Source organism: Gobius niger (assembly GCF_951799975.1).
Source record: "Gobius niger genome assembly, chromosome: 20".
In the NCBI taxonomy this organism is placed as follows: Eukaryota; Metazoa; Chordata; class Actinopteri; order Gobiiformes; family Gobiidae; genus Gobius; species Gobius niger.
Window position 1 is genome coordinate 10,242,929 of NC_136871.1, and position 27,928 is coordinate 10,270,856.

A 27,928-nucleotide genomic window follows, 5' to 3' on the forward strand; every position below is an offset into this window, starting at 1 on the left:
AACAGCGCCTCCTCTAATTTGAGGTGGTCACAGAGGATTTGGAACTTAAACCTCTCTGTAGCGTCTCTGGGGAGGAGGTTCTCCAGTGCAATCCTCAGCCTGGCAAACTCTCTCGGATTGGGTTGAGTGAAGTCTGGGATGCTCGGTTTAGGTCCCCTGTACGACCGCTCCCGATCATCGGATGGACTGGCAGTCCGGTGTCTGGAGTGACGGCGTCGTGGGGTCTCACGGTCACGGTCACGGTGATGCTCGTGAGAGGTGGCACGATAACTTTCATGGCGGTGCCGACGTGAGTGGGAGGATGGTCTATCAGGTGAGTAGTGGCTGGCTGAATGGCGACTGTGCCGTCTATCGGAAGTACGGCTGTACTCAGGGGAGCGTGCTGGACGTCTCTCTGTCGAGTAGCGGCGTGCAGGTGATTGACAGTAGCGTCTGTTTGGCCAGCTGTTTTGCTTGTGCCGTTGTGAGGGCAGTTTGTACCTGGGTGGCTCTGGTGATGACTTTCGCCGTACCCGAGACTTCTCTGATGAGCGCTCTGGAGAGGGGTCGCTAGAGGCACTGGAAGGCGGACTGGGTGACGAGCTGTGCCTCGCTGACCTACGGGGGCTCGGAGTACTGTGCCGTCTTCTTCTGCTGACCTTGCCAGAGGAGTGTGGTCGTAACTGCTTCATGAGACTGCTTAGGTGCTTAATCTCAGACCTTAGCTCCTCATTACGGTCGTTCTGTTGTCCCCTGAGCTCAAGGGTCTGCAGCCTCAGATCTTCCAGAGCTGTGACGAGAGAGGCATTATCCTGAGTCTGCTCCTGGTCTGGCCAGGGCCGGCCCTCAGACTGAGTGTGCTGCAGCTCTGCAGTGGACGGAGCAACGATCCTGTCTGGTCCATCGTCCTGTGTTGTAGCATTGGTGACAGAAGCGCGGCGGCTGGCACCGGTCATGTCGTAGTCCTGCAGGTACCGGGGCAGGGAGATGTGGCGTTTGGTGCCTCCTCGTCCTGTCGACATCGTACTGGAGTAGGTCAGAATCCGGCTCGAAGGACCATGAAAAACACTCTAGGTGGCGCTGTACTATTTCTGACCCGCTTCAGGGTGTCCCCGAAAGAACTTAACCAGATGTCGTTGTTGAAGCTTTATTTGCAGACGGTAGTGCACGGTTCTACAACAGGGAAAGGAAAAACATAAACATAAGTTACCGATATTAATAATAATAAACACTCTGCATAAAACTGAATATAAATGTAAATAATAAACAGTAAGATATAACATTGAAAGTACTAAAGATTAAACATAATAACAGGATCAATAACATAAGTAAGAACACTGGCCCATGTGTTGCCATGGTAACCCCAATGACGGTGCAACACCGTGCGCTGGCCCTTTAAGAGGACGTACAGAGCCATGCGGTCCTCCGCAACGCGCCGCCATTAAGGCCAAGCGCAGACCCGCACTTTCTCCACAGTTGCCTATAACTGGTTGAACTACGCTAATCTCGCACAGAACGATTACACACCAACCATGAAAAGCAGCAATAAGCTACACATTAAACTGGGCCATCTATCGGTGTGCCCGCGCTGCTAAGGCCTGTCACGGACCGCGGCCTACATGCAATAACATTAACTGTGGGAAAACACGATAAACTGCAACACATAGAAAACTTGGAAACTCCTAAATGGTACTTACGTTCTTCATATACACGCGCACCACAACCGCGGCAATAGTACCCCTGAACAGGTCTATGACTACGACACTACAACACACGTACAACACACTCGTGACTTAGGAGTCTCTCCGCTCAGTCCGTCTCGCACACTGAAAACAAGTAGCGCTGCGCTGAGCTCTGGGGAGGCCGAGGGTGGAGCTAAGCCCCTGGTTGGCTGTTACTTAAATTGTCACCTGTATCTAGGCAGCATTCGCAAAAGTGTTAGGCCTTTTTAACACTTACTTTATTCATCCTAAGCTTATATATTCTTGAATTTTAGTAGCTTTAAACAACTTTTTGAAAGTTTTGACTGTTTGGGACAGTTTTAACTGATCTTCCAGGTCGTTCCACAGATTAACACCTCTTACAGAAATACATCGACTCATACATCGACGTGTGACGTGGGATCATTGCTGGTCTTATGTGGTGGCTTGGGTCAATCTCTCAAGAGTTCAAATTAATAAGCACAAGCTACAGTATCGCACATGTACGGATAGGGCTGGGTTACCGTTACATTTTTTTGATACCAGTACTTTAACAATACATGGTTTTCGATACAGATGCCTGAACAATATTTTTTTTCAATACCCATGTTATATTATTTGTCATATCGAACCATAAAACAGATTAATAATGTTAATTTCTTTTGCATTTGTATCATTTGTTTGCGGTGAAGCAACCAAGAAACTTCTTTTCAAATTCAAAGATTTTTATCCGTCAATTAATTTCACAATGAATCAAAATAGTTCATTCTCTTGTCCTTGTTGTGGAGTGAGGAGTGGGGAGTAAGGGGCGGAAGCACAGGGATGGCAGGGAAGGGAGGGAGTTCAGCTTCCTGGTGTATGAAACTGTTCTTCAGTCGACTGGAACTGGCCTGTAGATTCCGCAGTCTCCCCCAAGAAGGCAACTACAGACTTTAACTACAAAAGCGCATAAAAACTTTTTTTTTTTTTTTTTTTTCCCAGATTATTTTCCATACTTTTTCAAACTGTTTCCCTGAATTTTCCCCAGTTTTTGCACTTTTTTCCCCAATTTTTCTACACAGCTTTTTATTTTTTATTTTTTTATTTTTCCCCCCACAAATTTTACATTTTATCCCCCAATTTTTTCCCAAATTTGAAAGTGACGAAAACATGACAAAAAAGCAAGGACACAAGACAATGAAAAAGCAACAAAAACACAACAACAAAACCTACGAAAACACAGCCAAAAAGCGACAAAAAGAATTGACGAAAACACGATGCAGCGACAACAAACAACAAAAAAGTTACGATCAATTTTGTGCAGTAGGTCTTAGCTTTCAAATGAGGCATTACACTGTTGCCAAGAAACTTGTTAGACTTGGGTAAAACTGAACTGGAGAAAATGTACTTGGTCAAGGCGGGGTTAAAGGGGCTAGATGCAAGTTAGTCATTTTATGCTCACTACTGCCACCTCAGGTCTTATTTGTAACTGCAGCTTCTATATAAAGCTTGTGCATGACGGCACTTCGGACCAATTAACAACATTTTTGAGTGACAGAGCAGGATTTTTATTTATTTATTCTATAGGCAGTTGTGGTGAACAGGTCTGAGCTCATTCTACACTTTAGGCCATGGCTGGAACATGTAGGAGGATGAAAATACTTAGTTTTAACATTTTTCAACTCTTTATTGTCACTTTAAGTAATCTGGTAAGACTCCGCATCAACCTGATTTCTACAGCTTAACATACGCAAGCAAACAGGAAGTGGAGTAAACCAATCAGAGAAGGGCAGTCAGTGGCGTTATAAGCGGTTTTGCGTAAATAACAGAATTATGAATCACAAAAGTTACCTTTTGCCGATGTGTTTTTGGTCATCTACCACTTATTATGACCAAAAAGGGCAGACTGATATCCCCTGTGTATAAAATATACAGAGGGGCATCATTCTGGATGCCAGGCTAGGGGGTAAAAGGTCCAGACAGTTATAGAATATCTTTTCTTGTGTGTGTTTGTGTGTGTAGCTGTGGAAAAGAGGACCGCCGAGCGACAGAAGAGAGACGAGTTAATGAAGCAATGTCCTGGGGAGGCAGACGCAGGTGCAGAAACTTAAATGAACGAAATAACCAAACGTATTTCTCTCATGACGGCCTAACCCCCCGCGTCTCTGTCTGTGTGGTGCCTGCAGAGTCCGATCTTCACTGCGGGGCGAATGGCGAGGATGCAGACACGCCCACACATTCGGATGGAGAGGAGCGGGACGAGGAGCCTGTGGCCCCTCTGGCCTGCACCAACGATGAGCTGAGCAGCGACCTGGAGAACTCCACAGGTACAGGCTGAATCTTACTGGGCTCACGCTGCTTTGAGAGACATTTACCTGCTGAACTCACTGTGAGAAAAACACTCTTTTGGTCCTTGGGTTCGTAAATGTGAATAATAGAAAAACCCAAGTACATTTTTCTATTTATTTACTTCACTACACAACAGCTATGTTTTGTTAAATGAATTGAAAGAAAAACTACATTTCAAAGTGGATATCTGTATAAAAATGAGTAATTTTACTCTTTGGTGGATGAAAAGGAGTCACATACATTATTTGAGATCCATCACTATTTTCTTTCAGTAGCAAATGCTTTCACTGTATACCAGGGTACGTATCTAGAAATGTATAAAATTGTGTGGAAAAAACCCTTAAATTAATGCATATTCACATAAAATACAACACTTATTTGATTATGATTAATTGTGCAGACTCATGGTTGTCCACTAGATGGAGACAGAGACTCTTTAAGTAACTCCTGCTCTCTTGTCTCTGTTCTCAGTGCAAGATGTGACAGAGGCAGACGCGAGGACCATGGCAGACCCCTGTCCCGCTGAAGACGGGGGAGACGACTGCACCAGCATGAGCGACCCCTGTGAGGAGCAGCCCACGGGCAAAGTAGAGCCCACTGAAGCCAAACAGGAAGCAACAGGGACAAAACCGCAAAGACGAGCCAGCACCCCGCCTCCTCCAACCCTCCCGGTCAAACTGCTCCCCAGACTGGGCAGCCTGGATGGTCAGTCTTTACAAAAACTAACTGCAGAGGTGTAGTTGTTAAAATGTCTAATTTACGTCTTTCTATCAGCCGGTCCACCAGTGCCAATGAAGAAATCTCCCGCCACGTTACCCAGAAACTTCACTCTGCCCAAAGACCCTCACGGTTCACTGTTGAGAGGCCGGATCTCCACACCGACCGGTTCTCCCCACCTGGGGGCGCTGAACTCTCAGCTTCCCCCCAGCTGCATCATCGAGGAACTGCACCGAGCACTGGCCACCAAACACAGACAGGACAGGTACTGGTTTCACACACTAGGGCTGCACAATATAAAAAATACATTACAGAAACTTAGACTTTGATCATTTTTATGAGAATTAATTAAACTCAAGCGTTTATAAGGTTAGGTTTATTCTGGTGTATTTTAGACTCTTTCAAGGCTCAGTTTAGTCCTGATTTAAACTTGACGTAGTGTGAAATAGAATATTATGAGAGGAGGATGTTGTTGGAGTTTGATTTAGGATTTTACACATAACTAAGTACCAATATCTGTTTGTTCGGGATGTTATTGTGCCTAAATAAGTGCAACCATTTTGATTATATTACATTAATTCTTGCAGTTTTAAACAGCCAAAGCATTAGGGCTGAAACAACTTATCAATGAATCGATAACTAATCGAATATTGTAATAGTTGACAACTATATTAGTAATCGATTAATGGTTTTCTGGTAAACACAGACTTAAAAAGAGCAAAAATTACATGACGAGTTTGTATTTTTGCTGAAAAAGCTTTTTTTTTTTTTTAAAGTTAGGGTCTGTAGTGTTTTGTACATTGTAAATTTCATAAATATCTGTCTGTGTCTCGTCCAATCAGAATCAGAACTAGCACCTAGAGTTTCTCACAAACAATCACTTTAAGTTTACTCCATCACAAAAAGCTCAAGTGATGTCACTTTAGCTTTATGTGGTAAAAAGTTTCCATAGTCAAGTGATTAGTTGATTAATCGTAAAAGTAATTGGTTGATTAATCGATTACCAAAATAATCGTAATTTGCACAAGCCATTCAACAAATAGTATTTTAAATATCATGTTTTTTTTTTGTTTTTTTTATATATATACATATTCTGTTAAAGTTTTGTTTAGTGACATATCCACTATCGTTGTTCAAGACAGTCTGAATATTGCATTTGTTTTTCTCATATTGTGCTGCAGCCCTATAGAAATGTATGATGCTTTATTGCTTTTTGTTGTTGTGTTCATGTCAGAATTTCCACCTTTACACATTAACCAAAGGATCTACAGGTGTGCCGTGCCCTGAAAAGACTTTTCCCTCTGTCCTATTGGAAACGTAATCCGCAATAATCACAATGGTCCTTATGTAATAGCCGTCAGAAGTCAAGCTCTAGTGTTAATAGCTGTGACTATTCGCTGAAGATGAGCCGGCGTATTTGGAATATTCATCTGCTATTTGTGGAATCGAGGAATTTCACAACAGTAATGTTACGACATCACTAACATCACTAATTTATAGTTATTGTAATATTAGGGGATGCAATATCCATCTCAGAGGGGAAGCCACTCTGAAAATAATAAATAATAAAAGTCTTGTATTTTTTTTGTCTTCTTTTTGACACAATTTGATGACAAAACAAACCATGCATCAACTGAATGTAATGTGATGTGTTGAAAAGGTTTAGTAAAATAATAAGAGCCATCAAAACGTTCAACTTATTCAAAATCTTAATCTTCTCTCATATCAAAGAAGATATCAAAAAGGTAAATAATTAATTTTTGAAAACATTTTGGGCAATTTGATTTTACACTTATTACATTTATTACCAAGCTTATAGAAACGTTTTGTGTGAAGAATGTCTTAACGCTGCGATAGTTTCTCACAGGTTTTTTGTGCTATTGCCTCAGTTTCCAGGCGAAAGATTTCCGCTCTTCACCCAAACGGCGCTTCGAGGGCCGCCTGTCCCGTACCTCCAGCACTGAGAAGGAGACCAACAGCGAGCAGAAGACGGACAACAAGAAAGAATGTGATGAGAACAAGGAGAACTGGCGTCTGGACGAGTACTTGAATGACCCGGACAGCTGGAACGACTCTGTGATCTCCGGTAGGTCCCTGTGCATCTGCTGGGTCTCTTAATGTTTACTTTACAGTACAGTAATAACATGACAATAGTTTGGAAATAGCACGGCAACTATGGATACCAAGGAATAAGGCCTTTTGCAGCCGTGTTTCCTTATCGTTACCAAGAACATATTAACAACTAGTGATGGCTGAGTGAAACCTTTGGACACTTCAAGGCTTCCCTGCTGAAAAGTGTTGTGAAGATTCGGAGCTTCAGTGCTGCTTCATGCTGTTTGAACACTGACATCTTGTTGAATTAGTTGAGTTAGTTTATTTGAGCAACAGATGCCTACAGGTATAGCATACATATTACATACAGAAATTATTAACAACATAAGAAGTATTAGTGCTGCTCAAAGGGAGTAGGAAGAAGTTAGTTATATCTTATAAGGCCCTACCCCTCCTTTCAGACTTACACAACTTAAACTACTGCTCACGGCAAAATCATTATCGAATGTATATTTAGGCTTTAACCATGATATCTATGCTGCAATCCCAGTCTGTGGCCTTAGTAGCAAATTAAATCAACAAACGGCTCCTCTTAGCAATCCCAAAACAGTCAAGTAATCAGTTCATAACATTCTCGTGCGTGCACTTGCATAAGGTTAGAGGTGCTCATGCTGTACATCACATAATAAATCCAGATTCATTACGTACTTCTCATAATCAGTTCAAAATAACAAAGATAATTCATAGTTCAGGAACAGATAAGCAGATTGCTTCGAAGCAACATGATCAGAACAATCATAGGCCAATTAAGTGCATTTTACCTTGTGTTTCCCACAGCCAGGCGCAGAAAAGTTGCACCATGTGGTTAAATGGGGGAAATGCAGCACATTGACTTATGGTTTACATTACCAAAGTATGGACCAGAAAACATCCGTGGTGTAGCTTCTCGCCACTCAAAGCTCTCTGAGGCAACACTCTGAAACGCTCTGAGCCAATGAGCCGCTTGGACACACTGATGCTGATGAGTGAAGCACTTTTTGAGACTTTTGACATTTTAGTCACGTGACCAGCTGTTACTGAAACAGAATGACTAATACAAGCCCCAGGTTTTTTGGTCATCCCTCTTAACGATGCTTTTAATACTGGTGAGCATTAGTGATTTTACAATGACATATAAATGAGTTATGTGTCCTGTCCTGTTGTCGTGTGCAATGAAGTGCACCTTAACCTGAACCTGAACCTTTTCCATGTAATTACCATAATTACCAGGCTATTTCCGTCCTATAGATTGCACTCACGTGATATCACGACCTTCTAAAGAGCCCAGAGTTTAAAACTGAGGCGGAGGGCAACAGATTGTAACTATGTTAACTGTGGTAATTGGCGAAGTAGGGTTGTCTGAGTTTTTGGTTAACATCTCAATCATTACTGGAAGAATCCACATGAAGCACAAACTGTTTCTAAAGTTCGTTGTCTCCTCTGTCCGAACATATGAACCAATGTCCAATTATTTTCTCTGAAAGGCGTCCAAAAGTGGCGACAGTATTCGAAAACATGAGCGTGATGTTGCCCAATAGGAAGGACTTTCAGACATAAAGACAATATGTCAGGTTTTTTAATCCAATCACCGTCAAATACTGATGAGGAAAATCATTTGTTAATTTTTGTTTTAGAGAGTTCTTACAAAAACTGTATTTCTCCCATAGTTGTATTGGCCCTGCCCTCCATCTGACATTATGACATCATTACTTTCTAAATCGTGAACGTCACCTAATACCGTGCTATTATTGTGCTTAAACCTCTTAACCCCCACCCATTCCTAACACATTTTCTCCAGTTTGGCTTTTCCTAAATCTAAAAGCTTCTTGAAAAAAGTGTCAAAATAGCAACAAATATTAGATGAAAGCTAGGATGAAAATGCAACAAAGAGCGACGAAACCATGGAGGAAAAAGTGACACAATGTGTGATGAAAACGCCACAAAAGGGTAATAGAAAAGTGACAAAAAGCGATGAAAAACAACACAAGGAAAAAGATCCGTTTAGACGAGTTTTGTCGGTCTTAGCTTTCAACTGAGGCGCTACACTGGCCTATTGGCTGTAAACTTGTAGATTTGGGTTACGCTGAACTGGAGAAAAGGTGGGGGTTAAGAGCTTAAAGTTAAGTGCTACCCCCTCCTGTTGTGTGTTACAGGTTCCAGATCCCAATATATTGTCTGAAAATGCTTCGTGACCTAGATTCATCCTCAACCTCATTTTGACCTGGTTTAGAACTGGCAAGGTCTTGTTGAGTCTATAGTCTGACTCTTGCACTCAAAAAGAAAGCAGAGGTGGTGGACTCATCAGGCGAGGTTTTGTCCTGGTTTAGTCTTGATAAGGTGTTGTTGTTAGACCTACATTATTTATAGTTTAGAAACGTTATTCAGTACTGTTTTACTTCAGGTTTGGCTTTTGTGTCCTGGTATAGATCTGTTAAAGTCCTGTTTGAACATTTTTCCACTTTTGTGTTGTTTGTCTTTTCTATTTTCCATTTGATTATTGTTACGTGGCTGCACCTGCTGCCCAAAACATATTTCCCTCAGTGGGACAATACAGTTCATCTTATCTTGATGAAGACCAGGATCAGGTCTTTTGAAGTCCCACTTTAGTCTTGTATTAGTCCTGCTTGAGTCCTATTCAGTTCCTGATATGTTTCCAGCTGCCTGTGTTCGTTATGCAGCCCGTCTGCGCTGCATAATCTCTGTTGACAGCGGGAGCGTGGCGGGAGATTTGCCGCGTGTCTCAGCGGCGCTCAGTCTCAGTGGGCCACATCTGTGTCCTAATTCTGCTTGGCCCTTCATGTAGGTCAGCGGCGGTCAGTGCATGTCTGCCAACTCAGGGGAATACCAACCAAGAGTTAGCCTCAGATGTTTACATGGCATAGATGGAAGAAGTGGATCTCATGGACATAGTAGGGATGCACAATGCGAGAATACTCAAACATAAGCAATTTGTTTTTCCATCAAATTGCATCAAAGCAACACTTAAAGGGACTTTATGGAGTTGAAAAATGTTAAAATTAAGTATCTTCCTCCCCCTACATGTTCCAGCCATGTCCTAATGTGTAGAATGAGCTCAGACCTGTTCACCACAACTGCCTCTAAAATCCTGCACTGTCACTCAAATGTTGTTAATTCGGGTCCGAAGTGCCACCATGCACGAGCTTAAAGGGGGGGTATTATGCAAAATCAACTTTTTCAAGCTTTACATCATGTTATTATGTCATTCCCTCATTAAAAACATGGCTGAAGTGTTGCCTTGGCACATTCACGTATTTTTGAGTAATCTGTAAAAACTCTGATGGCGGCCATTTTAGGGATAGGTTTGCCTGAGTCCTCCTAGGAACGCCCCCACCTCCTGGAGACGCCTCCGAGCTTTCGTCACCAGCCGAGCTTTCGTCACCAGCCGAGTAACCAACCACTGCTCCTCAGCAGAACCCCCTCCCCACTGATGCCACAGACAGCGTGTGGAGGGGGCGTGTCGGAAAAGGTCAGAGGTTCTTAAAGAGACAGAGGCCTATTTGAAGACATTCACTACAGCCATTTTGAGAGAGCAATTTTATACAAGGCAGTTATTCTAATTTACTGCATTTACAGACCAACAGAAGGTTTGGTCATCAATTGTAGTGTGCTATAGACTGGTGCTATGTGACTAAAAAAAACATAATACCCCCTCTTTAATATAGAACCTGCAGCTACAGGTAAGACCTGAGGTGGCAGTAGTGAGCATAAAAATGACCAACTTGCATCTAGTCTCTTTAAATAACATAAAATCTGGACCAAAACAAGGACATAGCTGAACACAGTCTGGAGTAAAACTGAGCATTTGCACATTTCTAATTCACCTCAGTTTTCTTTGTATTGATTTGTTGGATTTGAAGATGAAAAACTATGCAGCTATGGTAGAATAAAAAGTGAGAGAGTATGACCGAGGACAGTGGTTCCCAAACGTTTTTCCTTGAAGCCCCCCACAAATATATCAAAACTAATTGCTAATAAGTATTTCTTTCAAACAATTAATTGGAGTGTTGGATGCACCTGTAGTCCTTGCTCAGTCATATTTGAGGATTTTAGACCATTTATTTTGCTCAAATAATATTATTTATGACCTGACCCTCTGACCAGGCGAAGCTCTGGGCCCCCCTTGCAATCCCAGGTGCCCCCCTTGGGAACCACTGACTTAGGAGTTACCGTTTTCCCGAATAAAATGCAAAATCCCCGCTGGAATGGCTTGACAATCGGATTTAATAACTACCGTGTGCTAACACAAACTGATGCTGCAAATCCACCTCACAAATGAGTGGTATTTTAAGTGTATTGCAAACTGAGAATCACGTTTTTGACAAACAAAATTTGCACAGGAACTTATTAATAATGCGCAAAAGTTCTGTTTCAGTCATGACATTCCAAACGCAACTTCATTTTAGCCTGGTTTTGTATTTTTGCAATATCATTCGTGCGATGTTAAAGAATGCTCTCAAATATTGCAATTTTATCTCACATTATGCAGCCCTAAACTAATGTAACGATTACTGAATGAGGACAAATATCGACAAAACCAACCCACACCAAGTATCAAGTGTTAGGAGAAGAAACCAGTGTGTCACCACTAGCACCCACTCCACAGTTTGAAAATATAAGTGGATTTGTTAAATAGTTTTCCGTAATTGAGGTCATAGGCACAGGAGTTTCTGAGCTGGGAAGTTACAGAACAAAAGTTCAGCGTGTGGTGACTAAACATCAGTTCAACATGTCCACGCCAAAAAACAAAAACGAGATAATTACTGCCACTTCTGAAGCTGTATTTTGTTATTCCACCTCGACCACAGGAACGCTCCCACGCAGAATGAGGAAAGAGCTGCTGGCCGTGAAGCTGCGAAACCGTCCCAGCAAGCAGGAGCTGGAGGACCGCAACATCTTCCCCATGCGCAGCGACCAGGAGCGGCAGGAGATCCGGCAGCAGATCGAGATGAAGCTGGCCAAGTGAGTGGGTTTGGTGTGTGGAAAACATCGGCCTTCCCCCAACCACTACCACCACTACTACCACCTCTGTCATCCCATGTATGTGTGCTCCATCATCACTCCGCAACACCGAAGCCAAAGTACGTGTGTGTGTGTGTGTACGGCCCGATTTTGATCAGTATTTGATAGCCATCTTGTTGACTAGTGTGATTGTGTATATTTGTGATCCACATCTTAACATCAAGATTGATATTGAACATTGGACTGAAATATTGACTGCTAAACTAATACAAGAACCATTGCAGTTTTGCTCATTTTGTGGGTGAAAAAAAATTCATCCCACAATTGTGCCTCAAGGGTCAGTTCTTGGTCCCATACGTTTCTCTTTGTACTTTTTGCATCATGGGTCTATTTTACACAAATTTTGCCCTTGAAGCAGTGTGTCTTAAAGGAATAGGCCACCGTTTTTACATACCAAGATATTTTCTTACCTAACCTTAGTCGAGTTAATATATCCCCGTGTGGTCTTTGTCCGTGTGCTCTGTCATGCAAACGGAGCACATACGCAGCCTCTCCCACATGTCATATAGCTCCAAAAAAGCTCACGATAGAAGCTACCAAGCTCTTCCACGTGTTCCCTATTTAAATAAAGTTACGTGAAGTGTTTTCATGCGAAGTATATTTACACAGAAATGTAACATGTCGATTTTATAAGCAAATAAAAGGGGGTACTATATTGTGAGGCGTAATGATACAGGAGCAAAACGTCCGCGCAGTAACTAAAGACTTCCCCCGCTCACTTCCGTCAATAGAAGCTGCGTGACTTGTAGAGAGCCTTTTGCAACAAGCAGAAAATATATTTTCGGAAAGTGCTTGCGCATTCCTACCTCATGGTAGAGGTCCTGAGTCCTGTGTCGTCGTCCGGGGTGAGTTGGAAATCTGTGAAACATTACTACACTATATACTTTCTGCTTGTTATCACAGCCCGGCACGATGCACGTAAAAGGCATTGTTCACAAGTTATCGACGCTTCTTCAACTGTTCTCTGCTAGCTCTCTACAAGTCACGCAGCTTCTATTGACGGAAGTGAGCGGGGGAAGTCTTTAGGAGTTACTGCGCGGACGTTTTACTCCTCGTATCATTACGCCTCACAATATAGTGCCCCTTTTTATCTGCTTATAAAATCGACATGTTACATTTGTGTGTAAATATACTTCGCATGAAAACACTTCACGTAACTTTATTTAAATAGGGAAACGTGGAAGAGCTTGGTAGCTTCTATCGTGAGCTTTTTTGGAGCTATATGACATGTGGGAGAGGCTGCGTATGTGCTCCGTTTGCGTGACAGAGCGCACGGACAAAGATGTTGCCCTTGAAGCAGTGTAAGTCTTTTTTTGAGTTCCTTGAGGATGTAAAAGTGCAGATGACTTACAGTTTTTTGCATTTCAATGAACTAAGGTAGTGCCGTTTGCTCCTAATGACGCAGTTTGTGGGTTACAGTTGAGCTGGGCTCCTTACCCCAAGTTGTCAGCTCTGTTGTGACAAATCTGGGGGGGGGGGGGGATGGACTGAACTGAGCTTTTTTTTGTCCTGTCACTTTTAATTTTAATCCGTGCCTTTATCACCTCCTATTTAGACTAATGCAATGCGCTCTACTCAGAACTCAGCAAAGCCTCACTGGCCAGACTGCAGCTAGTACAGAATGCCTGTACTTTAAGATTATTTTATGTGTGTGTTTTAATTGAGATTCCTGGTTTTAAAAAGTTTTTTACTCAGCTTGAGGGTTGACCTTTACTGTATCCAGTCTTATTTTTGTGATCATCTTATTTGTATTTTGCAGCACTTTGGTAACTCTGCTGTTTTTGGAGTTGATTTTGAAGTTGAATTGGTTTGGAAATATCACTGATTTGCTATAGTTGTCAATATAAAGATACTAACTGCACATGAAAGTCAATTTGCTGCGTCTCAAAGTTCACCATTCACTCGGATCAGTAAACTTGTGTCTCACTCGATCAGAGAATGACAAGACTGACCAATAGGAGGAGTGGGTGAGGATTTTACAATATGTCCAAAATTGGGACATTGGGACCCCATGGAGACAGAAGATTTTGTTGTTTGAGGTCATCGCCTATATGAATGGAGACTTTCTAATTTACTGATTGCTAACATTTAAACTGCTGATTCAGCTCATTTGTAATTACTCTGGCAGCCCGACAGTTAGTCAGAATCACAAATCGTTAGCCACATAGCATAATTGCCTAGTCATTTTGTATTGTTAAAATGGCAATAAGAGAAAAGCAATGTGTTTCCTATAAAGTGTATATATACATGTTTTCCAAAAACAAAACAAAAATGAGTTAGGCAATTATGCTATGTGGCTAACGAAATGAAGAAAGGAGCTTATAGCGAAGGTTTTCCACACTACTCTTTATTGTAGTACCTTCTCTGCGAATATCCAAGTAACGCTGTCAACACACACTTGACACAACATGTCAAGTCAGAGCATTACTACGGGGGATAAAGCAGGGATTAAAATGGGCGTAAAAGTATGGACTCAAAGGCAGGTCTGAACAAGGACTAATCTACAACCAAGGCCAAAGCTCGCCTACACTGGACTGAACATTTGCCTGTACATCACATTTAATACACAGCAGTGTAAAAACTACCACAACAAGAAAACCATGTACTACAGTTTGAAAACCACTGCATTACAATATTAATAGTGAATTTGTAGTACAGTTTATTTGCAAAAATCCTTTTAAGGTTTCTAGTTCATAGTTTGTGAGCATAACATATAATTGTAGGGTCAAAGTACTCGATTTTGTTACTTAAGTTTAAGTTAATGTAAGTTAGTTTATTAGTTTATTTGACAGGGACCACCAGGTACAAAATACATTCATCTTAACAAAAAGATGCTTTGTACCAGATTTAGCTAATGCTTACTTCCATCTGCAGTCCCCAGTATTTGCTGTAGAAAATATTATATATATATAATATAATAATAATAATATATATTTATTTAAAATGGTAGTACAAATCTTTTTAAAACGTGTTATGAAAAATAACTGCGGCTGCAAAAACATGAAAATTGCGTCCGGATCCCCCTCTGTACGGCAACACGACGGGGACAAACCTTCTTCCTTGTTTTGAGTAAGTGGCATTGACAGTGCATCTGCATAGCGCCACCTACTGTTCTAGAGTCTGCTTTATTAGACTTTTCAAATGAACAATACACATGGGCAAATTCACCTTTTACTTTGGAGCCTTTTTAGAAATGTTGTAGAGTAAATGTTCTCAAGAAAAATACTACTCAAGTTACTCCTCATGTTCCTCACAAACTCTAAGAAAGTACTTGAGTAAATTTACTTTGATACTGACCATCTCTGCCACATATATTCAAATTGCTTTGTGCCAGCATTACAACAGTATAACAACAGGAAATGAGAAAACCAAACTGTTGCTCAGCGATTTTGACATAGATTTCTGGGTCAGGCAATGTACTTAGTTTTTTTTGGGCGTGGGATTTTGTAAAAGCCGCTGGAGGAATGCAAAGTGAGGCATAATCGTATTTGTCATGTTATGTAAAAAGGCAATGGGTGGTCGTTATGGCGTCTTTAATAGGATTAACATTGTAATAAGGTTGGTTGTTTATTGAATAACACAGTGGTAGATTTGGCAGCTTATGCAATGTTCACACAGCACAACATGTCGTCGGTTGTTTGGACAAAAAGTCACTGCATATTAAACTTTTCCAAAGAGCCGGTGATTATTACCTGTTGTACTCAGAACACTGTGCTCTGCCGCATGTGAGCATTTCTAATTGATCTAATCGGGAGTGCGAAGTCACAGAGTCTCCTGTCATTAATGATGAGAACAACACAACGGGTTCAAAACCTTATTTTGTACCTCTTGGGTCTTTCATTTTTTACTACACCACCCCCAATCTTGCTGTCCCAGTCGGTCTAACTCTACAATAGTTCCTTACTACCACCCGGTGTGGAGGGAGAGAATGGTGACTGCAGTGTTGCGCCTTGAGGAACTTGGAAACGCAAACTTGTAAAGCACAATTGGTTACGTTCACGTGACATTGGGCTAATACAGGTGCTCGTCAAATAATTATAATATCATAAAAAAGTGCATTTACTTCTGTTGCTCAACTTAAACTGTGAAACTAATATATGATAGACTAGGGTGACTAGACTATAAATCGAATTAATTCATGCTTTAAAAGACAGATGATTTGGAAAATGGCTAAATCGTAACATTGAGTCCCCCGCTCCATGTCCCCCCAACGTGCGGCCATTTTAGCAGCGCTTTAGACGCTCCGTAGTGAAATGACACCAGCGGGGAAGCAGCGACTTTCTGACGATTTCTGCTGCTTCACCACGTGTTGTGTTTTAAGAGGACGCGGTGGAGTTTTCTTTCTGCTCCTGTGCCTTTCTCACACTCTGCTCTGAGCCGACCATTTAACTCCGCCCCTTTCCCTTGAGTCACCATGGAGACGGTTGTCAATCACAGCAGAGGCATGAAGACGATAAAACTAAAACACTTTTGAAAACTCCAGGTTTTATATTAAGAGGTTTTACTTTTGAGAGCAGACGAGGAATACACTGCAAAAAGTAATTAACTAGATCAGTACAAACATCTCAATTTGAGCATAATAATCCAAATTGTAGTTGTTTTGACTAGTTAAGAAGTTGTTGGGCATTTGTCCTAGATTATTTCACTTGTTCTGAGATGTTTCTGACTCGTTTTGATGCATTTCGTCCTTATTTCAGGTCATTTTCTTTGCCAGTGGGGTAAGAAAATTGGTCTTATCTCATTGACAATTTTACTTTCTTATTTCAAGCGAGATTTACATTAGAACTGGTCTGAAATGTCCTCAAACAAGCAAAGTAAACTTGGTCCAATCAGGAAAAGTGTCTAAATGAGTGAAAACCGCTCAAAACAAGATACATTTCCTCAATTCAAGTCATTTAAGCCAATGCTTGATATTGACTTTTTGTAGTGTATCTAAAACAGAAATAACATTTTTTTTAAATAAAGGCCTATGTTGTCTTAATGGGCCTAATTGTAGCTACATTATGAAATATTAGTGAGCAGTTTTCTTCATAAGAAAGATCAGGAGACTGTTTAAAGTTTAAAATCGTAATTGTCCAAACTGAGTAAAAAAATCGAGAATTTATTTTTTGGCCATAATCATCAAAAATATAACAAACAAAGGCTTGACATATGTCATTAATTATATGACGAGCACCTGTATCTCATGTGGACAATCCACATGAAACAACGACAGTCTCAAAGTTCAATGTCTCTCTGTCAACACATAAGGGCCAATTACTTTCTCTAAAAGGTCTCTGAAAATGGTGACAATATTCAAAATGAATAATGAGTGATGTTGGCCAGTGGAAAGTGAAATGTCAGGTTTGTGAGTCCAGTCACTACTAAATAATAATTTCTCTCCCATTGAGTTGTATTTGGTGCCTGCCCTCCATCTGATATAATGACATCATCAAATTGTAGAAGCCATCATTCTGTCACACAAAATTTAAACTTTTAATAGTTCAACTACAATTAATCTACTACAACCATATCCACCACTTTTAGATGTTTGTGAATAGTCTCAGTTGTCCAGGAGCTTCCATTACAGTAGCAAGCGAATTTATTTATAAAGTCCACTGTTACCATGGAAGCATACATTTTCCAGAGACTAGCATTAGCTAAAAAACGGTGAAAAACCCGTGGAACAACTTCGTTAGCTGCTGAGTCACAGTACATACATCTTATACACTGTAGTGTCTGCATACTCTTGCATAATCTTGCTGCTAATCCCAGGATGCTTAGCGATATGACATCACAATCCTGAACTCTATAAGGAACCTTTTGCGGAAAAAGCAATACAAAGCACATAGAGAACAATGAAAACAATTAATTAATTTGGTTGGAAGCAATATTAATGCTCGTAGGCGGTATAGGTTTGCAAAGTCATCAAATGGAGAAGTTTGAGTTGAGGACGTGCAAGCGAAGTTTAATTTATGCCGGATGTTTTCTGTGATTTCCTTGTTAAATAGCAACATCCTCAACCTCATATTTTCTTTAAACACTGCAGTGAAGTCTCATTAAAGTAAAGCCATGTAGCGATTTTGTGGATAAAGTTAAACGGGCTCAAATAATGTGTCCTGGATGTGACATAACACCACAGATGCTTCACTTCTGTTTCTGTGACTCTGTTTTGCTCAACGAAGCATTAATAATTCGCTGTTATCCAACAAGCAAAAGTTACACGAGTAGATTTTGTTTTGTTGACCTTCGTGTCTGTCTTTCTGTTGAGTAACACACTCAGAGGAGCCAGTTCTTAGAAGATGACAGCAGGTAAACAGGACTTATGTGTGAGATTCCTCGGTGCGATAGCTATTGCATAATCGTCCCAACATAAAGGTCACCATTAGAGTCGACGCCTGGGTGCCGGCTGGGTGCAGTTTCATTACATAGTCCGTGCCATAACAGGTCGCCCTCGGCTTATTAAACAGGCGCTATCATCTCTGCCACGGGTCTTTGATGAAGCAGGACCTCGCGCCTCTCATCTTGTCTGTTATCATAATATTACACTGTGACATTCAGGAGGGAGGGATAAGGCCGTCTATGAACGCTCTGTGGACTGGCACCATACCTTTATGTGCCCTGGCATTTCACAGCTGTGTGTTCATATGGACACAGTGTATCCGTTTGTCTTGGAGCATGCTGCCTCCGGATGAGCTGCATCTGTGTGGAAAAGCTTGATCTTAACTCACTCATGTCTTTACAAGTAGGGAATGGAAGTTCTTTTGGTAACACTTTAGTTCAGCACTCACTTATTAACAGCTAACTAAGTGCTAATTAGTGCACTACGCGCTACTAACTAACACTTTCCCATTTATTAATTCCTCATTACTATTTTTCAGCCATTAATTATACTGTTAATACACTGCTGGTTATACGGGCCTTATTAGGTATTAACCTGTTAACTGACAGCTTAAGTTTAGAGTTGGGGCTATTATGCATATCCAAATCTCAAAGCGTATTGATAGGAGAGTGTACAGCCTATATGCCAGAGTTATACCTAATTTGAAAGCCAAGACCTTCTAGTTTCTAAAACTATGTGTAAGTGAAACACAACTTACATCACATTTGCTGTTCCTAACCCGAATCATAGCCCTATCCGCTGGCCCTAAAGCCAGAAAAAAAACGTTACATAATTGATAATTGAATAAATAAATGAATAACGTATTTTCCGGACTATTAAGTCTGTCCGTACTAGCCAAAACTGTCTAATGAATAAAAAAAAAACAGGCTGAAGGGGTGTACAGTATGCTAACGTAAAACATTGCTGGTTAGCTACACAAAGCGTATACAACAAACTAAATACTCTGGTATGTTCAGATAACTATAGCATAAAGAACAAACCAAACTCTCCATCTCACTCCAAATCACTAAATCCACTGAAATCTTCATCCTCTGTGTCACTTTTGAACAATGGCAACAACCTGGGCACGGAGGCGTATCTGCACCGCTGACAAGCCTCTCCCGGCAGCACGTTTTTTCAAGCTCTCATTTGTGATCTCGTTCCTCTCGCTGTGGCCATCAAGCTTTTAGCCCGTGATTAGCTTTCTTTTGTTTTCTTCTCTAGCCTCTTCTTGCTCACTCCAAACTTTCTTTCTGCTGCTCAGTTAGCCTGCAGGGCCCTCTAGTGGCATGTGAAATTATATATTTGAGTTTAAAAAAAAGGGGAAATAATCACATGTTAGTCGCTCCGGAGCATAAGACGCACCCCCTGCCCAAAAGTGCGACTTATAATCCGGAAAATACGGTAAATAAAAACAGTAATGTCACGTTAGCCTTTAGTCAGTTACATGCCTCTATGCCTATTAGGGTTGCACCATATCCAAGCCATATCCAAGGATGTAGCTTGTATGGCTCCATTTTTTTCTTTCTTTTTTTTCTACAGCCTCCTACCCTCTTCCCTTTAAGCCTTATTTTGGACCTGATTTAAGGGGAGACACTACAGGCAAAACTCAATTTTTTCAGTTTTCAGGTTTTGGGCCAAATTGGTCTCTGAACATATACAGTGGGGAAAAAAAGCATTTGGTCAGTTTCACATAGACATTCTATTGGATTTTGGCCAAATACTTTTTTTCCCCACTGTAAGCTTTCACCCGGAAACAGAAAATATACCTAATCTTCACAATAACATGTTTTAATATTGCGCTGATTCAATGTTCCCCCTTAGACTTATATGGGACAATGCAATTTCAAGGGCCTTTTTCTCAAAGCACATTTTTCTGTCATTGTGGCGACACTATGTCCACGTCAGTTTGACCTAAAGACTTCAAATTTTCCATCCTTGGACTGAACAATATTTGGAAGATTTTTTCAGAGGGATTTTTTATTATTTAATCCCTAAGCCCCATTTATTGAGTTTTGAATGTCAAAAAATAAGGCAAAAATTAAATTTTTACACATTTTTCCACTAAAAAACAGCTTATTTTAAAACTAAACAAGAAATCCAAAATCCCCTCTGAGAAAGTCTTGGTAACTCATTCATCAATAAAATTAAACCATAAATTTGAATGTAGCTCTATCCATTATTCAGATCTCGTCGCCGAAAAGATGTGAAATTTGGCGCATTTTTAGGCATAAAACACCTTGTTCTTATATGAAAAGATAAAATGACAGAAAACTTGCAATGTATTTTTTCTCACATTTATGCCAGTGATCGACAGCATAAGTTTGAAATTGATAAATATACATTTTTTCCCTATTCACCTGCAGTGTCTCGCCTTAATAGAGTGTACCATCTCAAAATGTTTTAGTAATATATATTTTACTAATACCTAAGTTCAGACTTCCACTGCTTATGTAAATCTGAACTTGCGAGTCACTTGCATAATGACAACAGGAAGTGATCGATGCAGCGGCCCAGAGAGGCTGTGGGACAGTGCGACGGGTCACGAACTGGGGCCACGGTAAAAGCTGCTTCTGCCGCCTCCGATCTCTGTGAGAGTGTTACATGCGAACAACAATTGATTTTCAATGTACGCAAAACATACAAAGGACTGAGGCCATGGAAAGAGTCGGAACGAACATTTGGCCACGTAAGGACACAATTTAGTGATTTTTGAGATGAATGGAACTATAGCCGGGCAATGGCATAACATTTTACCCCTTTTTATTATTATTTATATTATTATTATTTCGATTTTTTTCTTTTTTTTTTCAGATTATAAGCAGATAAATGTAGCTTGTCTTATTATAGTGTTTGAACGTGGACAAGTTAGAGCAGTACTTGAGGAGATCAGCCACTTCCTCTTGCTTCCATCAAGACAAAATAATGAACTCTTCACGACAACAGCATCTTCGAAAGGGCTGTTATGATGCTGTGTTTATGTCCCTTTCAGCAGCCTGACATTTAGCTTCCAGGGCAGAAGAGCATGTGCAGTAACTTTGAACCAAGTCGCCTTTGATTTGCTGCTCTTGTCCGACTACAATCGGCCCAGGCAGGTTACAGCTCGGCTCAGGGGGAAAGTTGAAGCGGAAAATGAATTAAACCTGACGATAACTGAGAGGGGCCAGTGTTGAGATTGCGATTTCATATATATTTTTATAATAATAATTTGAACCATTTTGCATTTAAAATAACCCATATTTGAGCCGCATCTACTTCATAGTCGTAAGCTACGCAGCGGTGGAGTGATCTGCTGGAAAATAGTCCCTCAAAATGCGATAATTCATGTGATGCAAGGTCAGTTATATTCAAAAATTATTCCATCGACAGACATTTATATCTATATCTATTTATGTTAGTCTGGTGTTATAAGTGATTTGCCTCAGGTGCACTGTGAAGCGGGTCAGACTGTTTTTAATGCAGGCTAGCTGATACCATAGAAATGCGCTAGCCTTGCACTAGCCTAGCGCCACGTAACTCTTCAAATATAAGAACTGCATGAATTACAAAAAACAATATCTCCAGAAATCAGCAACACTCTGGATAACTAGGAAATGAGGCCCTATGTCAAAAATCCTGAAATATCCTTGTAAAGGGGCTAGGAGCAAGTTAGCCATTTTATACTCACTACTGCCACCTCAGGTCATGCGTGTAACTGCAGCTTCTATATTAAGCGCGTGCATGACGGCGTTTCGGACCTTTTTGAGTGACAGTGCAGGATTTTTGAAGCAGTTGTGAATATGTCTGCGCTCATTCTACACATTAGGACATTGTTGGAACATGTAGGGGGAGGAAAATACTTAATTTTAACATTTTTAAACTCCGTATAGTCCCTTTAAGGATGTGAGAAATCAAGTTCCTGCGTAAAGAGAAGCCCTCCACATAGGCTTCGACTTGGGCTAAATGTGCAGAAGTGTCGTGGTAAATGGTCTCAGCTTACATAGCGCTTTTCCACCTACATTAGGCACTCAAAGCGCTTTACAGCAAGGATCCACTCACCCATTCATACTCTCATTCATACACTGGGGTGAAGTGTCTTGCCCAAGGACACAACAACAGTGTGCACTTCCAGGAGGTGGGATTCGAACCACCGACCTTCCGATCACAAGACGACCCGCTCTACCATCTGCGCCACCATCGCCCCATGTGACTACCAGACTTTTCATCGGTCTGTCATGGGTCATGTTCTGGCATTATTCTCCCATGATGCATTAGCAGTGTCACACAAAGAAATGAATAGAAAAAAGCTGCATGAAGCAACCATTTAATGAAATCATGCTGCCAGCGTACAAACTGCACTGTACGTTTGAGTACGACCGACGTGAATGGAATTAGACGCTGTGGCCCGTGTCGGATAATTGCCTACTCCCACTCGTATTGACTTCCCCACACTCACCAGATTGGAACATGATGCTTCGGTTTTATTTAATGCATAAAAAGGACACAATTGTGGGCAGAGCTGATGCATTGATTATCATGAAAGGTATTAGAATCGAGTGCACTGCCTAATGTACTGTCAGCTCACGCGTCTGGTTTCATTATTTTCGATCAGAGCCCTTCCCTTTTCAAACTGCTTTCCCTTCAGCGCACAAAGCCAGAACGAGACATTTATATAATACATGTCAAATACATCGCCACATTAGTTGACTTTCCTGGTTTTATGATGAACTTGTCACTTTCTTAAAACACATTGAAACACGTACTATTCAAGCTTTTTTACGTTTCTCTGCATTTGACCTTTCATTACCCCGAAACAATGTGTCTTTGTGGAGCACAAGTAAAGCAATTGAGATCTAATGTCTTGACCAGCACAGGCTCCAGAACAAACTGACTTGATGCCTCACAGTTTCAGACGGTGCAAATAGAGATTCCCGCCATTAAAATACATTGTGATGCCACTGTAATCGAGGGTGCAAACATTTTTAAATGAAGTTGCAATGCACCCTGTTGCACCCCTGTAGAGCCTGCACCTGAACACTCAGCTGGGGAGAGGGGAGGTGAGACACTGCAGGTAAAATAAATAAATAAATTACAATTTATAGCAGTGGTTCTTGACTGATGTGGTGTCATGATGAGCCACAATCACCATATAGTGACAAGCCGTGACCCAAAACGGAATTTTATTCCATCCATCCATCCATTTTCTTCTGCTTTATCCGGGGCCGGGTCGCGGGGGCAGCAGTCTCAGCAGAGATGCCCAAACTTCCCGATCCACACACACCTCCTCCAGCTGTTCTGGGGGGACCCCGAGGCGACACCAGGCCAGCTCGGAGACATAGTCCCACCACCGTGTCCTGGGCCTTCCACGAGGCCTTGGAATTTTATTTTTATACATAATAATAACAACAGATTATTGTGAGATTAGCATTTAATGAGCTGAAATCAAGATACAAAACAAACATTTAACAGTTGTTTAAACAGACTTATTCAATAGACAAATAAGTACATAGAAATAAATGTTTTCTGGGACAGGCTCACGACCCACCGTTTGTTTGACCCTGATGTAGATAAATGAAATTGTGGAGTGTTGACAGGCATACAAATGCTTGAAATTATAGGATATTATTATTTTGAGGGATCAAATAAAATATGGAATAGAATTTAGATTAGAATTAAAATTCCAAGAAATGATTCTGAGGTGATTTGGGATATTTTTTAGTCCTTGGATAAATTAGGTTTAACTGGAAAAATCTATAAAGAATCTAAACATATAGTTTTTTTAGATTCAAAGCTATATTAGAGGTCGACCGATGTGGGTTTTTCTAAGGCCGATGCCGATTTGCACAGCCGATGTTTTTCGCAAATTTTTTCAAATGTCTGGTCTACAATCCTGTAAAAACATAAATACTTGCCCACTCAAGCAGAGGTCATTTTTAATGGTATAACTTTAGGTGATTCAATCATAGTTTCTGCACCAGCTTTCATTACCTGCCGTTAGCATTAGCATGCTGTTTCTTGCCGCGCCATTTTGCGCAGCGATCAAAATTACATTTGGGGAGGTTAAAACTAACTAACTGGAATATGTATGTTAATATGTATGTCCATATTAACTGTGTTTAACCAGCCAATTTTCATTGCGATGTTTCCCTGTTTCCCTGAGGCCTATGAAGTTGTGCGAGGACTCATTTTAAAGCCTTCTTCGCTTCGCTCTTTCGAATGTAAAAAAGTCTCCATCACTTTCAGTCAGCGTGGCATGTTTACATGCACGAGTCCCATGTGTGTTCATTAAGATGCATTGTCCCGATAAAAAACTCTGCTACTCATTAGCAATACCAGAAGGAAACAGAATTGTAATGTGATTAAAAGCTCAAAGAAAGTCTGGGTTGTTGGAACAATCCAGTGTTAATATTTAGTCTTAAGTTTAGTCAAAGTGATTTTTGACGACTAAAATTGGACTAAAACTAAGTTAAAAGTTTTTCATGAGACTAAAACTATGACTAAAATGTCCAGATATTTTAGTCGACTAAAATAAGACTAAATCAAAATGAAAAGGAGAGGCTAAAATCATCCTAACTTGTATTGACCGTCTGAAAGAGCCTCAGATCATTTAGACTCACTACCAAAGGAACAGCTCTGAGCTTTGTTCATGTGGAGCAGCTCCATGAAGCAGAGGAAGATTAAATTATAATAGATTTTATAAATGCAAAGTTGACCAAATGTGTCTTAGATTTAGTCGACTGAATTGACTTGCAATTTTACTAAAACTCGACTAAAATTGAAACGATTTTTTTGACTAAATCTCGACTCAAATTAAATTACATTTCAGTGAAAAGACTAACACTAAAACTAAATTAAAACATGTTGTCAAAATGAACACTGGAACAATCTGGGATCTGTAGCACTCTGACTAAGCTGTGTGTCCTACATCGTGGTTGTTTTTGAGACGTTGTTGTTGGCCCGGGGGCTCCACAGGTGCTGGTGTCTGTGCTCAGGACTTTGGCAGCTGAGAGGCCGCTGCTCGTAGTGGTGGCTCCGCGCGTCGTCTGCCAGCCGACCGCTACAATCGGCTCCAACAACACCGCTCCCCCCACCCTCAGCTTTCGGTAAAAATGCAAATCAAGTGAATCATACTCAATCTGTCCCGTTTGTATAATGCGAGGGTGGTGTGCGGAGGAGGTAACCGTGCTGTGTCCCACTTAAGGCACTTGGAGTGGAGCTGAGTGTTCGACGCCGCAGGGACAGAACAGACTTTATGTGGCCGGTGGAACAATAAGTGTGCCATGACCTTAAGAAGCCAAGAAGTGCAGCCTGTTATCTGTGGTCATCTCCGGGTTGACAGGAAGATTGCTTTTCTGATTCTTGTGTGGCATCGAGTCATTGTGAGGATGTGAGGAAGTAGTGGGTGAGAATACAATAATATCGGTCAAATATTTCAAACGATGTCCAGAATAAGAGACCGCATTGCCACTTTGATATGAGACGTTTCTTCATACACGTCGTGCATTTACTCTGCTGTTACAAAAACTATGATGTGGTTCTGCTACAGGATTATACATTATTTTGTTTTTCTGTTGCTATGCTGTTGCCGGGCTGCGACGTCATCCCCTTGTTGTCTATTATGTTTTGTTTAGGCTTATAAAAACTTATTTTGCACACCTTGGTAAATGCTAGAAATACTGTACGTGTAATGAAAACAAGTAAACAGTCTTTTTTTTTTTACCTTTATCAGGAATGTCCCACTGAGATTTTAGAATCTCTCTTTCAGGGGAGTCCTGGGCTGTGTCCGAATGTCCACCCTAGTCCCTAACCCCTCATTCACTACATAGGCCTGCACTATATAGACTATATAGTCCACTGATTCTGTTGGCGATTCGGACAGAAGCCACTACTTTCTCCGAGCTTTTTTTAAAATCAGAATTTATTTATTGTTACAACAGTTTTGGCACTTTTAAGATAAGATAAGATAAACCTTTATTGATCTCACAAAGGAGAAATTCACTTGTTACAGTCGGCGTTACTTCACAGTCTTATTGTACAGTCTGACAGCAGTGGGGATGAAGGCTTTGCGGTAGCGCTCCGTCCTGCACTGAGGGTGTCTCAGTCTGCCACTGAGAGAGCTGCTCAGCTCCTCTACAGTCCCGTGCAGTGGGTGGGAGGTGTTGTCCATGATGGAGGTGAGCTTGGCTAACACCCTCCTGTCACTCACCTCCTCCACAGAGTCCAGGGGGCAGCCCCGACCAGCTTGTTCAGTCTGTTCTTGTCCCGCTCTGTGCTGCCCGGGGCCCAGCACACGGCAGCGTAGTGGAGAGCAGAGGCGACCACAGAGTCATAAAAAGTCCTGAGCAGAGGCCTGCTCACTCCGAACGACCTCAGTCTCTTACAAGTTTTATTTGACATTTAAATTAGAATTAAAACTATCATTAAAAAAAAAAAAAAACACTCAGCCCGGTGTCCGACACACCAGCAGAATGAGTGACAACATCTGCTAAAAGTTCACTAAACTCCGGGAATAATGTATTTCTGCGATAAAGACCAAACTCATGAGACAGTGGAATATTTTTGGATAAATATGAGTCAGTATGTTATATTTAACATGGCTTGGATTATTCGAGAGGAAGCTATCGGTCATTTAACAGCTCAAGCTAAAGGTTAGCAGCTAACGTTAGCATTTTTTCACTGTAACCGTTTATATTCAAGTCGTTTATTCGTGAGAAATACAAACACACGACTGAAACAGCTGATTTACTTCAGTCGTGTTATGTTTAGTTCAAAGACCTGTCACTGTCAGGCTCTTCTCCCACTCACACAATGCATTGTGGTCTATATTGACCCGTTTAGTGACCATCGCTGCTCACTACTTTTCAGAGAGCATTGTGGGAAATTTTGAGTGTACTACTTTTTTCTCTCTGGACATTCAGACACCCCTACAAAAAGGCATGACCACTATGTAGTGCACTATATGGGGAATAGTCCTGGCCTCCGAGGGGAACCTATTCTACATGTTTTAGTGGCAGGGGAAACCATAGCCCCCAGAGGAAGTGTGGCACAGACAGACAGAGGATTCTTTGAAATGAATCCTCAAGTTTGATGAATATGTCTGGAGTTTAATCTGTTACTTGCTGTCCCCCCTAGGTTTAGGGTCAGAGGTTAGGGTTATGATTAGGGTTAGAAACAGCAAATGTGATGTAAGTTGTGTTTCACTCACACAGATCTTACACATAGTTTCAAATGAGGCATCACACTGGCATACGGCTGTAAGCTTTTCTGTCAATGCGCTTTGAGGTTTGGATTTGCGCGATTGACGAAAATAACTCTGACCCTAAGAAGGCAGATAACAGGAAAGCCTGTCTGTACAAGAAGATGGTGCAAACTTATTGAGAGGTGTCTGCAGTGATGCCTCATGTACTTTCTCCATACACAAAGAAGGCACTGCTGCAGTGAGTAGGCCCGGGACGCTGAAGGGAACCCTCGCCTTCTATATTTAGCTCTCACTGACCAAACACTGCAGCAGCATCAGGCATAATCGATGCGCCTGTACGTCACGGAGCGGGCCTGCCTTCCCAACCGATGGAGAGGCTGCGCATCGTTCTCCTCTGTGTGAACTGTGCCCCGTCCCCATCGCCTACAGGGGATTCACCTCGTGCTTCCTTTACATGTACACAGCATTATATAAAGCACAGCCTGTCAGATCCCTGAACGACTCAAATGTTGTACGTTTTTTAGATAAAGCCTG

The 27,928-nt window shown here is 41.3% G+C and overlaps 1 protein-coding gene across 1 annotated transcript in view; it reads left to right on the top strand.

Moving 5' to 3' along the window:
* Positions 1–27,928, top strand: part of phactr3b (phosphatase and actin regulator 3b) — a 70,312-nt gene that overhangs the window by 21,936 nt on the left and 20,448 nt on the right. The window contains exons 3-8 of the mRNA XM_079579288.1: positions 3,681–3,755; positions 3,845–3,985; positions 4,479–4,712; positions 4,782–4,989; positions 6,614–6,810; positions 11,642–11,795. Coding sequence (XP_079435414.1) covers positions 3,681–3,755; positions 3,845–3,985; positions 4,479–4,712; positions 4,782–4,989; positions 6,614–6,810; positions 11,642–11,795 — 1,009 coding nt within the window. The remainder of the gene's footprint in view (positions 1–3,680; positions 3,756–3,844; positions 3,986–4,478; positions 4,713–4,781; positions 4,990–6,613; positions 6,811–11,641; positions 11,796–27,928) is intronic.